Genomic DNA, 13,906 nt, shown 5'->3' with positions numbered 1-13,906 from the left:
ACAAGACTAAGATGATTAAATTCACTGCAAATGTGGAGGGGTTGGCCTTAGATAGCTGGGACATGTCCCCCACATTAATAAAAGTGAAGGTCAGGGGCGCCTGGGTGGCTCAGTGGATTAAAGCCTCTGCCTTCAGCTCAGATCATGATCCCAGCGTCCTGGAATTGAGCCCCGCATCAGGCTCTCTGCTCGGCGGGGAGCCTGCTTCCTCCTCTCGCTCTCTCTGCCTGCCTCTCTGCCTACTTGTGATCTCTATCCGTCAAATAAATAAATAAAATCTTAAAAAAAAAAAAAAAGTGAAGGTCATATACAGCAACCATTACATAATTTGCAGAGCCCAGTGCAAAACGTGTTGTCTTTTGTTAAAAAATTAAGATTTTTCAGCACTGCATCAGAAGAACATTAAAACCAAGCACGGAGCACTTCCAAGACCGAGGCCCGCGCCAATCTACAGTTTGTAATTCCAAGAAGCTGGTCCTGGCGATGATGACAGAGGTAGGCTATCCTTCAGACAAGCGCCTTCTTTCTGGGCCTCCATTGCCTCATGGAAACATTGAAGGAGAAAACTAAAGACATTTTCAGTTCCACCGTTCTATAAAATGGTAAATTACTCTCGAGGCAGAAGCGCCGTTTGTCCTTTTTTCAACTCCACCAGAACGCAGCTCAGGGTTTTCTGGAAGGCTCCAATCATCTGGTGACCATAGCAACTCACGCCAAACTCCGGGATCCTGGGCTCCGCCCACCGCCTCCTGGACGCGCTCGTCGATTGGCTCAGAGAGTCGACCAATGGTGGGTGAAGCGGGCTGTTTGCCGCGCAGTCACTGGTCGCGGGCCGGGAGGGAGGCGGGAAGAGAGGGCGAGAAGGCGGGCCTGGGCGGTGCGGCGCGTGCGTGTTTCCGGCTCCGCTGCGGAAGGCGGACGACTGGAGCGGTTGGGCCGGACGCTACACGAAGGAGCCGGGAGAGCGCGGGACGCGAGTGAGGTGCTAGGATCTCGGAGCTTGGCTAGTGGCAGGCGCAATGGGCGGAGAGCAGGAGGAGGAGCGGTTCGACGGCATGTTGCTGGCCATGGCGCAGCAGCACGAGGGCGGCGTGCAGGAGGTAACGGCCCGCGCGGCTTCGGCCTGGCCTGGTGTCGCGGCGCTCGCCCACCCGCGCGGCCCTAGACACCCTCACTCCACTTCCCTGCCTTCGCGGGCCGAGATCCACCCCTGGGCTTCGCGGGTTCTTGTGATCCTCCTCCATTCTCACCATGTCCCAGCTTCCGGTCTGGCCTCCCCACCGCACTTCTGTCTCAGGCCCCCGGCGCCGCGCAGGAATCTTAGCAACTGACTAAGACTCGGCTAAGGAGTCTTAGCAACTCCTGCGTCTCGGAACGCGGCCCTGGAAAACCCGCAGCGCCCCCCGTAGCTGGTCCCCCAGTCTTACACATGCTTCCGGCCTCATTTTCTCTCTGATGGCCGCCCCCGAAGAGCAGTTCTTAGGATGAACCATCCTAGACTTCGGGATTTGCATCTATCAAGACCGGGACCGAGCCGACGAATGTGCGTGTGGGGGGTGGGGTTGAGGTGGGGGGGTGATGTTAGCACGTGGTCCTTTCAGGCCTTGAATGGGGAATAGGAAGCCTGGGTTTACACTTTGTTTCCACCACCTACCCACAAGGGACCTTTGCACATCTGCAAGGCTCAGTTCCTTTGTCTTTGAGACAGAGCTACGAATCTCATATTTTCTGAGTAGTGAGGAGAGTAGTGTCTTGAAGTGAAGGACAGTAATGAATTGTCAGTAATGTGCCAGACACTCCCCGGACTGGGTCCTAGGTATATAGATGCGAGCAGAAGTCTGTCCTTGCCCTGATGGAGCTTGAAAAGAGCTTTTCAAAAGCATAATCGTGCATACTGACCACACAGTAACACACAGACCAACTGCTACAGATTCTGGAGTTGGTTTTTTGGACCAAAAACCTGGAAAGTTAGAAGTAGGAAAGCCTGTCAAGAACTCTCATTCTGAAAAGAAACCAAAGGAACTTGCTCAAAATCACCCACCGTGTTCCTGACTTAGGACCACATTCCTTAGGCCTGCTTGCTTTCCACAGTTTATTGCTGATTCTTTATCTCACTGGGAACATGTTTTCTTTGAGCTTTCCATTCCCATTCTTTTACCCAGGTCCCTGTGGAAACCAAGGACTCCTAAGCCCTTTGAATTGGGAAGAGAGTTATTAATCTGCATGTGTGTAAAGATTCCCTCCCCCATCCTCCTAAATTGTTGATCCTAAATTGGATCTGGGAGTGCGTTTTTGAGTGAATCAAAAATCTAGAAGTAGAAATTCAACCATGAAGATTAAGTTCTAGCATCAGCCTTAGAACCACTCATTTGAGCAAATAAAAGGGCTTGTATATGCTAACTCTAGGTCACCACTAGATCTTTTCATTCAGCAGAAGTTTTAGTGAGCATATGCGCTGAGCCAGTTCTGGTGCCCAGCTTTGGGGTTGAAGAAGCCACAGTTCATCGTACCTACGTGGGAGGAGTACACTCTGGCAGGAGGTCTCTTGCTCAGGGTGGGACACTGCTTCAGGCCCTCACCTCCAGTATCTCATTGGATCCTCACTAGGTCCCTAGAAATAGGTCCTGCTGCTATTTCTGTTCTAGAGTTAAGAAACTTCCCCAGGATGACAGCTAATATGTATCAGTCTGATGCTCCAACCCGTGTGCTTACCCACTTGAATATTCTGGTTAACTGGCCAGAGTTAGTTGGTTTTACCCTTTGAAGTGGCTTCATTTGCTCCCCTCTTTTTGGCTCTGCCCTGGTAACTCAGGCAGTGCCAGTCTGGATGGACTTTTTAGTACCTGGAAGGAAAGCCTGGCCTAGGTGTTTCAAGCCCTGGATGCAGAGGAGTATTCTATACCCTTAGGCTGTTTCTAGAGCCTCAAGGAATGTGAAATGCATGTACACATATACAGAGAAATGAAAAATCTGTCTCTTGGGTGATCTGAATAAGGTTGGGCTTCCTAGTGGAAGTCACTAAGGTCGGGCCTGTTGGGGAGGCTGTCTCCTCAGATGAGAGGCTCAGGGTGAAACAGTCCAGTCCCGAGCTCCCTCCTGGACTAGAATCTGGAGGGGCTCCCGATATGGCATCTCCACAGCTTCAGTTTCCTTCTGTCTTTCAGCTTGTCAACACTTTCTTCAGCTTCCTTCGACGCAAAACAGACTTTTTTGTTGGAGGAGAAGAAGGAATGGCAGAAAAGGTGAGTGTTGGGGCCTGTGGTCCTTTTGGAGCCTCTGTTTCTTCAGAAGTAAAGCTCACCTGATCTTCCCTTGGCATAGTAATAACCTTCAGCAGAGATAAAATGGCAAGGGTGAAGAGTTGGGGAAGGGAAGCAAACTGTCATGTACTGAAGCCCTTCTTGCCAGGTGCTTTACCTACCCCTATTTCCCATGATCCTTTGGTGGCTTCAGTAGGGCAGGTGTTACTATTCCCATTTTGCAAATGAGGAAATTGGCTCAAAGCGTTTGGCACTTTGTCCAAAGTCTGTCTTTTTTTTTTTTTTTTTTTTTTTTAAGATTTATTTATTTATTTGAGAGCGAGAGTGAGTGTGCACATATGCACATGCATGAGCTGGGGGGAGGGGCCTAGGGAGAGGGAGAGTCTTAAGCAGACTCCCTGGCTGAGCTCAGAGCCCGCCTCTAGGCTTGATCTCACAGCCCTGAGATCACAACTTGAGCCGAAACCAAGAGTGGACGCTTAACCAACTGTGCCACCCAGGCTGTGGGACTTTGTCCAAAGTCTTGAGCTAAGCTGTAGAAGAGCCAGGGTTGGAACCAGACTCTGTTGTAAAACTGCCTTCTGCCCTTGACACCACACTTCTTGGTTCCTTTTGCATCAAGGAGGTTTTATCTGATTAGCTGAGATGAGAGTGGGCATGTTAGAAATTGAGCTTAGAAAATAAATGCAGGGGGCGCCTGGGTGGCCCAGTGGGTTAAAGCCTCTGTCTTCAGCTCAGGTCATGATCCCAGGGTCCTGGGATCGAGCTCCGCATCGGACTCCCTGCTCAGCGGGGAGCCTGCTTCCCACTCTCTCTCTCTGCCTACTTGTGATCTCTGTCAAATGAATTAAAAAAAAAAAAAATGGGGGGGTAAGAAAAGAAATGCAGGAAAACTTAAAGCCATCCAGTTCCAATCTTCCCAGGCACTGTGACCCGAAGTTCATGGATTTGGGTATTGCACTTTGTGCTACAGGCTCTGAGACCTTGAACTTCCTTTTGATTCCTTAGGTTATAGCTGTATTTTTGAAGATTGGTAAGTCATGAAGATGTTACCTCACTGAAGGACTTTTAGGACCTTGTTACTTGTTTTCACTCACAGAGACATGGTGACAAGGAGGAGACATTTTGCAAACTGCTTTCTGTGGCTTCAGGGATCTGACAAGCTGGAATGTTCTATACTGTATCTTGATGATCTGAGGCTACTCTGTTATGGACACAATAGCCTGGGAGTGGAGACTCCTGGGATCTTGGCCCAGCTGTGTGGGTTGGTTGATTTACCATTGGTACTGTGGTTCTTTCCGTCTGTATGTCTGCAAAATGGAAGAAGGTGGACCTACCTGTAGTGTTCTTTCTGTGTTAGCTCAACACCTCCTGTTTTTTCAGTGGCCTAGACTGCCTTCTAATAGTCATTCATTCAATGAATATTTATCAGACACTTAATGCTTTGTTTGTGGTAGGTATTATACCAGCTCCTTTGGGATTACAGAGGTGAATACAGATGTGGTCTTTGTTTTCATGGATCTCACGGTGTAGCACCCTGCCCCTGCCCCCAAAACATGGAAGTCATGGGAGTTAGGGAAAAGCCCTGGGAGTGTTAAGTGCGGACTAACCTAGAATGGGGGTTCAAGGGAGACTTTCTGAGGCAGTGGTGCTTGAAGTTTGAAGGATGAGTAAGAGGTAGCTGCATGAAAGGAGAGAGGTGAGTGATACAAAGAAGTGGTATTGGGGTGCCTGAGTGGCTCCTTTGGTTAAGTGTCCACGACTCTTGGATTTGGCTTGGGTCGTGATTTCAGGGTCATGAGATGGAGCCCACATTGGGTTCTGTGCTCAGCTAGGAGTCTGCTTGACAGACTCTCTCTCCCTATCCTGCCCCCCCTGCAAATAAATGAAATCTTTTTAAAAAGTGGCATCTTGGGGCGCCTGGTGGCTTAGTGGGTTAGGCCTCTGCCTTCGGCTTGGGTCATGATCTCAGGGTTCTGGGATTGGGCCCCACATCGGGCTCTCTGCTCGGTGGGGAGCCTGCTTCCCCCTCTCTCTCTGCCTGCCTCTTGCTGGCTTGTGATACCTCTCTCTCTCTCTTACTCTGTCAAATAAATAAATAAAATCTTAAAAAAAAAGTCTGGGGATGATGGTAGCTGCCGTACATTGGATGTGTGCTGGATGTGAGCATTAAGTGGGGACTAACCTAGGATGGGGGCTCCTTGGTTCTTTGTTCCTTAGAAACAAAGCTATTCCCCAGGAAATTGGTCAGACTCATGGGCAGGCAAAAACCTGTCCAGCCTTCCCACCTGGTCTCCATTTGTAACACAGTAACTTTTATATTGCGTGCCTACTGTGTGCAGGCCACCAACTACATCATTTGCAAGTGCACTGGTTAGGAGCATGGGCTCTGGAGTCAGGCAGATGTGAGTTAGAATCCCAGTCCCTGGTCCATCACCCACCTCCCCGCCCAGCAACTTTGTGACATTGGTGAATCATATTTTCTTAACTGTAAAGTGGTCTTTTTTTTTTTTTTTAATATATTTATTTATTTGACAGACTGAGATCACAAGTAGTCAGAGAGGCAGGCAGAGAGAGAGAGGAGGAAGCAGGCCCCCTGCTGAACAGAGAGCCTGACGCGGGGCTCAATCCTAGGACCCCGGGATCATGACCTGAGCCGAAAGCAGAGCCCTCAACCCATTGAGCCACCCAGGTGCCCCTATAAAGTGGTCTTAATCCTTATCTTATGGGGCTGTTGTGAGGGTAAAAGGAGGTCATGTGGATGAAGTGGCTGGTGTTGAGTATACAAGTTTATGGTGTGTTTTTTTTAAGATTTATTTATTTGAGAGAAAGAGAGTGCACGAAGGAAGGAACAGAGGGCGGAGAGGAAGAGGTAGAGAAGCAGACTCCCTACTCAGTGGGTAACCTGATGCGGGACTTGATCTTGCGACCCCAAGATCATGACCTGAGCTGTAATCAAGAGTTGACTCCCAACCAGCTGAGCTGCCCAGGCGCACCAAGTTCATGGTCTTTTTTTTTAAAGATTGTATTTATTTATTTGACAGCGAGAGGGAAAGAGCACAAGCGGGGGCAGTGGCAGGGAGAGGGAGAAAGCAGGCTCCCTGTTCCCCATTGTGAGGCTCAATCCTGGGATCCTGGGATCATGACCTGAGCCGAAGACAGATGCTTAACTGACTGAGCCACCCAGGCACCCCCGTGCTCCTTTTTTTGAACCCCTTGGGGCCAGATGTATTTTGGGATTTGGAATTCTTTGGATTTTAGGAGGTGATACAAGGCATATACTATACACAGAGTAATTTGTTACAGTGCGATAATGTATGTAACATATGCTCCGTGAGTTAGAGGCATCCTATAATGAAGCATTAGTATTTCTGTAGAGAAATGTGTATCAATATTCATACCAAGTGGGAGATAGGAAGACTATAAATACCTTCATGCCACAAACTTGTAAGTCCAAAAACACTTTCCGTGGTTCTTATAGCTTTGGGGGCTAGGAATTCAGGATAAGGGAGTGTGGATTTGAGGAAAGCCGTAATGATCAAATCAGTGTGTTATTGACATAGGAAGAGAAAAGTGGGACAGTGAATTAGAATAGAGAACCTAGAAAAAGTCTAGCATATGAGAATTCAGTACACGTCTGATGTAGTAATTCAGTTCTGTAGGCAAAGGATGATTGAATATGTCGTTGCTGCTACAACTGGCTATTTATCTGTAAAGAACTACAAGTATACCATCTGTTTCACTCATACGTAAAAATAAATTGCAGACCAAGAAGAGTCCGGTAAGGAAAGTTAGGAAACCATATGATCTTGTGTGGGAGAGGCCTTGCAAAATTAGAAACCTGGAAGCTATAAAAGAAAAGGTAGCTTGTTGCCTCTTCAAACGTTGAAAACTGTGTGTGTCTGGCAAAAGAGACATATAAAGTTAATTGGAAAACAGTAGATTTGGAAAAAATGTTCACTACAGAGGACAGAAAATTTAATGACTAATTTAATATGCAGGAACTTATAAATTGACAAGAAAAGGATAAGCAGAAAATTAGGCAATTCCAAGAGGAGAAGATCCAAAGAGCATATTTCCTAGTAATCTAGGAAATCTAGGAGACATAGTGAGATTCCCTTTTTTTCCTGCCAAGCTGATGAAAGCATAAAAAGACCCACAAAAAGCATTGCTTACAGGGATGTGGAAAAAAGGGTAATCTTCAGATATTTCTGGTAAAAGTGAATTATTGTGGCTCTTTAAAATTTTTTTATTTTTATTTTAGATTTTATTTATTTGACAGAGATCACAAGTAGGCAGAGAGTCAGGTGGAGGGGAGGGCAGGGAAGCAGGCTCCCTGCTGAGCAAGGAGCCTGATGTAGGACTCGATCCCAGGACCCTGAGATCATGATCATGAGCTGAGCTGAAGGCAGAGGCTTAACCTGAGTCACCCAGGCGCTCCCCAATTTTTTATTATAAAAGATGCTCAATGTCACTAATCAGGGAAATACAAATCAACCATGATGAAATATCACTTCATGCCCATTAGGATGGCTTCTATTAAAAAAAAAAAACAGAAAAATCCCACATATTGGCAAGGGTGCAGAGAAATTGGCACATTTGTGCATTATTGTTGGGAATACAAAGTGGTACAGCTGCTATGGTAAACAGCATGGTGCTTCCTCAAAAATTAAAAATAGAACTACTGTATGGTCCAGTGATCCAGCTTCTAGGTACATACCCAAAAGAACTGAAAGCAGGTTCTTGAGAGATTTGTACCCCCGTGTTCACAGCAGCACTGTGCACAAGAGCCGAGAGGTGGAAGCAGTTCAAGCTTCTGCTGGTGGATGAGTAAAGAGTGTCATGTATACGTGTAATTGATCTAGTGGAATATTGGTCAGCCTATTAAAGGAAGACACACACTTAAGAGTACTTATTGAATGAGGTCATTTATATGAAGTTCTAGAACAGGAGTGTGTTGTCTCTCGTGTGTGTTATACACACACACACACACACACACACTGCCCCCGCCCCCCCCTTTGCCATGTCTCTCCTGGCCAGGCTTGGGGAAACCACTCTTTACTCCCCAATTACCTAGCCTAGGTCAGGGAAAGCCTGTGTTTGGGTATGGGGCCTGTCTTCTAGAACTAGTACAACCGTCTTCATCCCTTACCCACTCTGCTGGGTTGTGGTTCCCGAAGATGTGTCCAGTGACTGATGCTTGGCTCTGTGATGGCCTGCCAGTTGGCATTGCAGAGTAGGCTGCATGCCCTCAGGGGTCTCTGCCTGGGGCTGGGCCTGGGTAAAGCTGATAGGAGGAGATTGGGAGGAGGGGGTCAGAGTCTGCTGTGATTGGCCTTGACTGTGCCTGGTGGTTCAGCTCTGCCCTCACCTAACCTCCAGGAGTTAGGAAGGAACAGGACAAATGGGATGTAACATGATTCACTGGAGCTGGGAGAGGGGAGGGCCCTGCGCCTGCCTCCCCGTGACCACTGGTTGGCAAATGGCTTGAGTTCAAGGTCTTCCCGATTAGGGATTTGGGACCAAGGCCCTGTGGTGGAACAGCCTCCGCTGGCGTAATTGTCTCATGACTGATTCTATTGACAGCGGAATGGCCTTCGGGTGACTCATTTCTGTTTCACATGCGCTCCATTTTGTCAACCCATTTGATTTAGGGGATGCTTTTGGTGCCCGTTAGCCTTGCAGAGGATGGAACTACCCCAGTATGGCATGAAGTTGGGAGTTCCAAGGTAGCAGGAGGAATTGGCACCAAATGAATGAGAAGCCATGGGACATTTGCCAGAACCTAGGTCTAGGAGCCCATGGGTTACTTTGGTGACCCTGAGCCCCATGCAGGCCTCTCAGCTCTTGGAGACCCTTCCCTCCCTCCCGCTCTGGCTTAGAGATGTTTAGAAGATGGTAAATTGACCACTGATCCTGTTGTGAGTGCCTCGAGAGGCCTGTTCCAGGTGTGGGGGTGGACACGGTTGGGTCTCCTGAGTTGGATGTGTCCTGGGCCTGCTGAAGGTAAGGAGGTGCGGCTCTGGAGACATTGGAGCTGGTCCTAGAGGGTGAGCAGGAGATGGCCAGATGACCTGGAAGTAGGGACAAGGACATTCTAGGCAAAGAACAGCTTATGCAAGATTGCTTTTGAAAATAATGAAATAGAAGCACAGAGTGATGACCTCAGGGTCACACAGGTAAGAGTGGTCTGGGAACTGCTGTCTAGGTATGACTCTTCTGGTCTGCTTGAGAAGTGGGCAGGAAGGCTTGTTAAAAATACAGACTGTCAGGGTGCCTGGGTGGCTCAGTCAGTTAAGTGGCCCAGCCAACGCTTGATTTCCGCCCAGGTCTGGAACTCTGGCTCCTGGGATGGGAACTCTGGCTCCTGCATCAGTTTCCCTGCTCAGTGGGGAGTGTGCTTCAGGATTCTCTCTCCCTCTGCCTATCTCCCCCCGCACCCTACCTATGCTCACGTGCTTGTGTGCGCGCTCTCGCTCAAATAAATAAATCTTAAACAAAAAAAAAATAGGATGCTGAGCCCCACCCCAGATTCAGTAGGTCTGGAGTGGAGCCACATTTGGAGACCTGTCGGTATAAACAGGTAAGCCATCTCTCCCATTGTTTTTTTATAGCATGGAATGTACTTGTTCCACCCCTAACCAGCTGACACTGGGTTAGCCTGAGTCGGGCAAGGGATGTTGGGAAGCTAACACTTTGTATGTGGCTGTGATTTGGCCGGGACCGTGCCAGCCTCTGTAAACGTCTGTCGTGTTCGATCCTCATGACAGGTGAGAAGATCGGGCTTAAAAAGTGTCAGAGTCCTTCGCTGGTCCAAGGCTGCACAGCCAGATAGTGACAGTGGCAGCTGGATGTGAGTTGGAAGTGTTCTGGGGAGGCACAGTGGAAGAGGAGGGATTCGACACTGATAGCTTGCAGGCCGAGGGCAGGTTCTAGCCTCTTCGCTCAAGAAAGCTCTCCCTGGCTCCCTGCTGATGTGGCAGGTCGGGGCGGTGCTGAGGGAGGCAGCACTGGGTCTGCTGTCCTGGAGACGGTGGGGAAGAGAGCAGTCAGTGGGGCAGCGCGGGCCTGTGAGCTCAGGAGTTCAGCTTCTAACAGCCCAGCTCTGTCGGTAAGGACTCTGAGCAGATGAGAAGTCTGAAGCCTTTCCAGGCTAGGTCCTTTGCCAAAAATACAACAGCCTGGATGAGAACGCAACCTGTCCGCCTTCCCTGTCCGTGTTTTTAGTCACTAGACTGTTTTTCTTGTCGTGGCCTGAGCCACTCAGGCGCCCCTGTTTTGTTTTTTTAAAGATTTTATTTATTTGACAGAGAGAGTGTGAGCGCACAAGCAGGGAGAGCGGCAGGCAGAAGGAGAGGGAGAAGCAGGCTTCCTGCTGAGCTCATCCCAGGACCTCCGGGATCATGACCTAAGCCGAAGGCAGACACTTAACCAACTGAGCCACCCAGGCGCCTCCTAGACTGTTTTTTTAAATAGCCACTGTTTGTCCCGCCAGGGACTTGCAGGTATTGTCATAATAGCTCTGATCCCCATTTTATAGATGAGGAACTGAGGTCGAGTACAGTGCCGTGCCCAGGCATCCAACGCATAAAGGTGGGACTGGACTCCAGGCGTTGGGCCACCGGCCAGAGCCCCAGTGCCCCATCGCCTTCTCTCCCTTCCCCAGCTCATCACACAGACCTTCAACCACCATAACCAGCTGGCACAGAAGGCCCGGCGGGAGAAGAGAGCTCGGCAGGAGACTGACCGGCGGGAGAAGGCAGAGCGGGCAGCCAGGCTGGCCAAGGAGGCCAAGTCCGAGAGCTCTGGGCCCCAGATCAAGGAGCTGACAGATGAGGAGGCAGAGAGGCTGCAGCTGGAGATTGACCAGGTATGCGCGGGCCTCCCCACTCCTGACGCCCTCCCCATGGGCACTGGCAGCAAGGATTCTCTTGCCAACTGCTGTGCCTTTTGCCACAGAAAAAGGATGCAGAGAATCACGAGGCCCAGCTCAAGAACGGCAGTCTCGGCTCCCCGGGAAAGCAGGTGAGAGGCCTTGGGGGTGCCTGAGGCTCGTCAGGGCTTGGGAACTTCCTGGCACTTTCTGGCCTTTCTCTGTCTCTGGAATGCCTCCCCCTATACCCTCTCCCTCAGCTTTGGGGGTCCTCCCCAAAGCTCCAGATCTCACTCATAGACATTGGACCACAGGACCAGGTTTAAAAGAAACAACCCGCTGGCCTTAAAGCCTTGGAAGGAAAGCCCAAGAGCCAGAGGGCAGTGCCTGGACAGGTATCATTTGGGTTGGGCTGGGGGCTCCGTGCCCAGCCTGGCCCTGTTGGGGGGGTTACTGCTCTGATACATCTAGGGGATATACCCCTCGGAGCTCCTCCCTGTGATGCAAGTCCAGTTCCCAAACACTCCTTGGGACATTGATTTGGCTCTCCAGAGTTTCTGGTCTGACACTTGGTGTCTCAGCCCTACAGACACAGAAGAAGAGAATTGATCATCGGGCAGCCTGGTTTTGTTTAGAACAACCATGCTCATGGCTACCCTGTGACCTTCTGTTCTGGGCTGGGCTTTCTTTCCAAGTCCTTTGGCTTGAATCTCCAGCTAGGTTCTATGGGTCTATCTCTGACTGTCACTGTTCCCCAGCTGTGTCCTTTGTCACATGGCCTCCTGCTCCTCTCGGGCAGAGATCAGAACCATTTTGTAACCATTGGCTCCCAGTGGGCCATGGAGTGGGCAGGGACCGGGTCTGTTTCATCTTGCGGCTGTATGCCTAGTGCCAGCCCTGGGCCTGGCTCAGTGGGGTGCAGTCTGTGTCTGTCAGGTAAGTAGCTGAGCACCCCAACTGTGAGCAGGAGGCTGAGGAGGACGAGGAGGAGGAGGACGAGAAAGACAAAGGGAAACTGAAGCCTAACCTTGGCAATGGGGCCGACTTGCCCAATTACCGCTGGACGCAGACCTTGTCCGAGCTGGACGTGAGTGACTGGGGTGAGGGTTGGGAGGTTAGGGAGCCAGCCTGGGGCTCCTCCTGACTTCTCCTGCCTTGTGCAGCTGGCCTTGCCCTTCCATGTGAACTTCCGGCTGAAGGGGAAGGATGTGGTGGTGGACATCCATCGGCGGCACCTGCGGGTGGGCCTCAAGGGACAGCCGGCAGTCATTGACGGGGAGCTGTACAACGAGGTGAAGGTGGAGGAGAGCTCATGGCTCATCGAGGACGGCAAGGTGGTGACGGTGCATCTGGAGAAGGTGCGAGCAGCCTGGCCTCCTCTGTGTCTTGATGGAAAAAGGAGGGCGGGTGTCTGCTCATTCACCTAGGGACCATGTGGGGGAGTCTGGCAGACATGTTTAGTCTGCCCAATATTTTTAATGTAGGTCTGTCCCATTTTAGAGTCAGGAAAAGGGCAACTCAGAGATCTGCCAGCCTTACTCTCTAGGTTGGGGTGGAATTAAGATGGAAATTCTTTGGGACCAAACCATCTTCCTTTGGTTTGTACATGCATTCGGTTCAGCGAATATGTGAATACCTACTACATGCCAGGGTGTTCTAAATGCTGGGGAGAGAGCAGGGGACAAAATGTAGCGAGTTGCCCTCAGAAGGCCTCCGGTCATTCCCCTCAGAGATGGGGCAGTACACGTAATGTAAATAAATGTGTCTCTAAAGTGTCATGGGTCCCAGGAAGGCTTCCCTAAGGCCTGTCCTAGCCTACCTGCCTCTCTGTCACCTCTCTGTGCCCTTGTACTTGATTTTCCTCCCAGCTGGAATCCCTGCCCTGCTTTTTCATCAGGTGTACTGTGTCCCCCTCCGGCCCAGCCCAGGTGCTGCTCTAACTTCTCGCTCTCTGCCCTGGATGAGTAGCTCCCCGTGCTTGATTTTTGCCCCAATGACGCTGATCTGTGACCGTCTTGTCCATTTCCCCCAGCCACTGGGGAGGGCAGAGGCCTTGCCCATCTGCACCCTAGGTCCCTACACAGGTCTTTGTGGGTTCCCGATGCAGGATGTGGATGGGAGCGAGTTGGGTCCTGGAAAGGTTGAGGGGTGGATCCTAAGGCACAGAGGGAACGACCTCCAGTCCCCCGGCGGTTCCCCTCCTCACAGATCAACAAGATGGAGTGGTGGAGCCGCTTAGTGTCCAGTGACCCTGAGATCAATACCAAGAAGATCAACCCTGAGAACTCCAAGGTGAGCCCTGGCTGGTTGTGGGGGGCGGGAGGGCTTCAGCTGGGAGGTGAGGGCATAGGTGGTCCCAGAGCTTCACCTGTCCCTGTTTCTGCTTGCCTTTAGTTGTCAGACCTGGACAGTGAGACCCGCAGCATGGTGGAAAAGATGATGTATGACCAGAGGCAGAAGTCCATGGGGCTGCCCACCTCGGATGAGCAGAAAAAGCAGGAGATTCTGAAGAAGTGAGCAAGGCAGAGATGGGGGTGGGGTTGGGAGAGGTGGGTGTTGGGCCTGGACCTGGGTGACAGTGAGTGGGTCGCTGAGTAGGAGACAGGAGTTGCCTTTTCCCTTCTGGGCTGAGCCAGCCAAGTTTATGGATTTATAGCCTCAGCTTGCCTACCCTAATCACTTTCTGAGGTCATCTCGAGAGCAAAGGTACCTCAGGGTAGGAAGGGATAACACAAGCGGTCATTGCCACCTACAGAAGATCTTGAGGCCCTAC

General features: G+C 50.5%; 1 protein-coding gene across 1 annotated transcript; it reads left to right on the top strand.

Annotated features, from left to right (window-relative positions):
* Positions 1-898: 898 nt before the first annotated feature.
* On the top strand, positions 899-13,665 carry LOC111140210 (nuclear migration protein nudC). The gene is made up of 8 exons (XM_022492545.1): positions 899-1,100; positions 3,165-3,242; positions 10,927-11,130; positions 11,220-11,285; positions 12,101-12,220; positions 12,297-12,491; positions 13,342-13,425; positions 13,528-13,665. The coding sequence occupies exons 1-8, from the start codon at positions 1,020-1,022 to the stop codon at positions 13,648-13,650; spliced, it is 951 nt and encodes a 316-aa protein (XP_022348253.1). The 5' UTR covers positions 899-1,019; the 3' UTR covers positions 13,651-13,665.
* Positions 13,666-13,906: the final 241 nt, after the last annotated feature.

The sequence above is a fragment of the Enhydra lutris genome, unplaced genomic scaffold, assembly GCF_002288905.1.
Source record: "Enhydra lutris kenyoni isolate GAN:26980312 unplaced genomic scaffold, ASM228890v2 scaffoldscaffold246, whole genome shotgun sequence".
Classification (NCBI taxonomy): domain Eukaryota; kingdom Metazoa; phylum Chordata; class Mammalia; order Carnivora; family Mustelidae; genus Enhydra; species Enhydra lutris.
The sequence above is the reverse complement of the archived record's forward strand: the minus strand, read 5'-3'. Positions and strand labels throughout refer to the sequence as shown.